General features: G+C 43.6%; 1 protein-coding gene across 1 annotated transcript in view; it reads left to right on the top strand.

The window, feature by feature from the left end:
- Window positions 1-591: 591 nt before the first annotated feature.
- The window catches only part of T265_10538 (hypothetical protein), a gene marked incomplete at both ends in the record, with an annotated part of 13,362 nt that continues 11,454 nt past the window's right edge, over window positions 592-2,499 (top strand). The window contains 3 exon segments of the mRNA XM_009176934.1: window positions 592-726; window positions 792-947; window positions 958-1,185. Of these exon segments, the coding sequence (XP_009175198.1) occupies window positions 592-726; window positions 792-947; window positions 958-1,185 (519 nt within the window).

Raw genomic sequence — 2,499 nt, 5'->3', positions numbered from 1 at the left:
ATTGGGTAGGTGCATGTTCTGTTTGGTTGACTGAGTGAGCTTCCCTGCGGATGAACATCAGTTATTACAGGGGTGTCTACATCTTCATACGTCGATTTAAGCTATTGGCTCCAAAGCGTATTGAGGCTACATCATCATTGGGTTTACGAATTCCTTTTTCTACTAAACAGACTAGGGCGTAGTTGCACCTTTGTTCATCTTCTGTGGCCATGCCAGTTAAGCCAGACAACGCTGGAACTCCAGCCCAGGGCAAAATAGAAAAGAACACTGACCTTTTATTGATTTTCAAAATCAAAGGTAGGGCTCGGAACCAATAGCGACGCACCACATTGAACTGCAATTGAATGACCCTCCTGAGAAACCTGACAACTAAAAGACTATATTTCTCTCCTTGCGTGATACCAAAGCGGCGTAGTACCAAGCAGCTTAAACTGCGGCCTGCGAATGAACAAAACCCCCCTGCTAAACGAAATCAAATGCGTTCTTTGATTCGTCGGCCAGCAAAAGAATTCACTCATTTTGAACACGAAATCGGCAAAAGCCGATGAGAAATTAGGTCGGGAAGTGGGCGAAAAAATGAGGAGGGAAAGAATGCAGACGACGAGAGCGGTAAGGATTGGTGGCTCCAACCCGGGCAGCACCGTTTCTTTTTCCGGTTCGGTGGAGACCTGTGACAGAAACAGGGAACCACAGAGTAACCAAACAGAGGCAGCCGATGTCAACAGCGTACATTATACAGGTCTATTTTCGGCCTACGCGTCTTTGTCTTCTCCAACTCAGTCCAAGTGTAGCGACGGAGGCTTTCAACCGACGTGGTTTTTACGATAAAGGACATTCAAAACATCTTGCACAAGATTAACGCATTCCGCGCGTTGAGGCCGGACCAGGTGCATCCAGGGATCTTGGAAAAAACGTCATCTACGTTTCAAAAATCATTGATACCTTTGGTTTGGTCAGTTGACTGATAGAGACCCTTTTTCCGTTAGGAAAGTAGCGATTGTCCCACCCATCTGCAAAGCGGATGACCGAATAGCATATGAGCTACAGACCGTACGAGGTGATGGAATGCACTCTGACGCAAGCTACCATAAATCACTTTATTCCCAACAACTTGATATGTCCGACCCAATTATTATTTCTCCGGAACCGTACTTCCGTCCCCAACATGCACGTGTTTGTAGACAGGTTAATCCACTCCGAAATAAACGACTGCTATCGAGCGCCCCACCGCGATGTATATAAAATCCATCTCCATTGTTACTTGCAGCGTCCAATATATGGAATACAAATGTCCTTGTACATGCCATGCGATGAGTAGTGTTCCAGGCCTTCCGGCGTTCGTGGTGAAGGATCGGACGGGTATATAGTGAAGTTTGTAGGGCATTGCGATTGGAAAAACTTGTATGTGGGTTGTCATTTATCTTGATCATTAGTGCAGCCTATTATGAAGTTTGATTCAAAGCATAAAATATTACAATAATGTGACCAGTTACTAACCGTACTTCCGTCCCCAACATGCACGTGTTTGTAGACAGGTTAATCCACTCCGAAATAAACGACTGCTATCGAGCGCCCCACCGCGATGTATATAAAATCCAACTCCATTGTTACTTGCAGCGTCCAATATATGGAATACAAATGTCCTTGTACATGCCATGCGATGAGTAGTGTTCCAGGCCTTCCGGCGTTCGTGGTGAAGGATCGGACGGGTATATAGTGAAGTTTGTAGGGCATTGCGATTGGAAAAACTTGTATGTGGGTTGTCATTTATCTTGATCATTAGTGCAGCCTATTATGAAGTTTGATTCAAAGCATAAAATATTACAATAATGTGAATAGCCAGTTACTATTGCGCTAGGTGATACAGATGTTTGGCCCAGTTTTCAGCAGGTGCAACAATTGTGCGCTTTAGCGGTTGATAAATCATCTTTTCAAGCAGCGATACTTTATTGCGATAGCTGGTAGGTATATGGAAATCAAGGATAGAACAAAATGATCCGGTGCATTGCAAATTGCTTTTCATAGTTCATTCTTTGGTTCTGTGGAGTTTTGTTGATGATCGTTTAATTGATCCTCTGGTAATCGCTTTCCGTGTATCACGAATGACTCGAAGTGATCGGGTCTTAAAATCAGATATCAAGAAGCGTTGATGGAGAACGAATAATTCATCGAACTCCTCAATTTGGTGAAGATTCCACGATGAAAATTCGATAAAAGGACGTGTTCTGATCATTGATCTCTTTGTGTAGTTGACGATTGTTTCTAATTGTTAATGCGTAATTTGGAGGCGCAACGAATTCCACTTTGCCACATTCTTGATCCTAAACAACGAGCAGATTTCCGTTTCCCCAACACTGAAAATATCGTATGATCTTAAAGAAGATTAGCCCATGGTTGACCGTTTAGCGGCCTGAGAGGCATCATCTGGTTCTGCTGTAATCGTGGATTGTGCGCAATAATTCTATATCGCCGAGCTTCGTAATTGTATCTCAACAGGTA

Source organism: Opisthorchis viverrini (genome assembly GCF_000715545.1).
Source record: "Opisthorchis viverrini unplaced genomic scaffold opera_v5_380, whole genome shotgun sequence".
Taxonomy (NCBI): domain Eukaryota; kingdom Metazoa; phylum Platyhelminthes; class Trematoda; order Opisthorchiida; family Opisthorchiidae; genus Opisthorchis; species Opisthorchis viverrini.
Note: the sequence above shows the minus strand (reverse complement) of the source record. Positions and strands in the feature narration are given on the sequence as shown.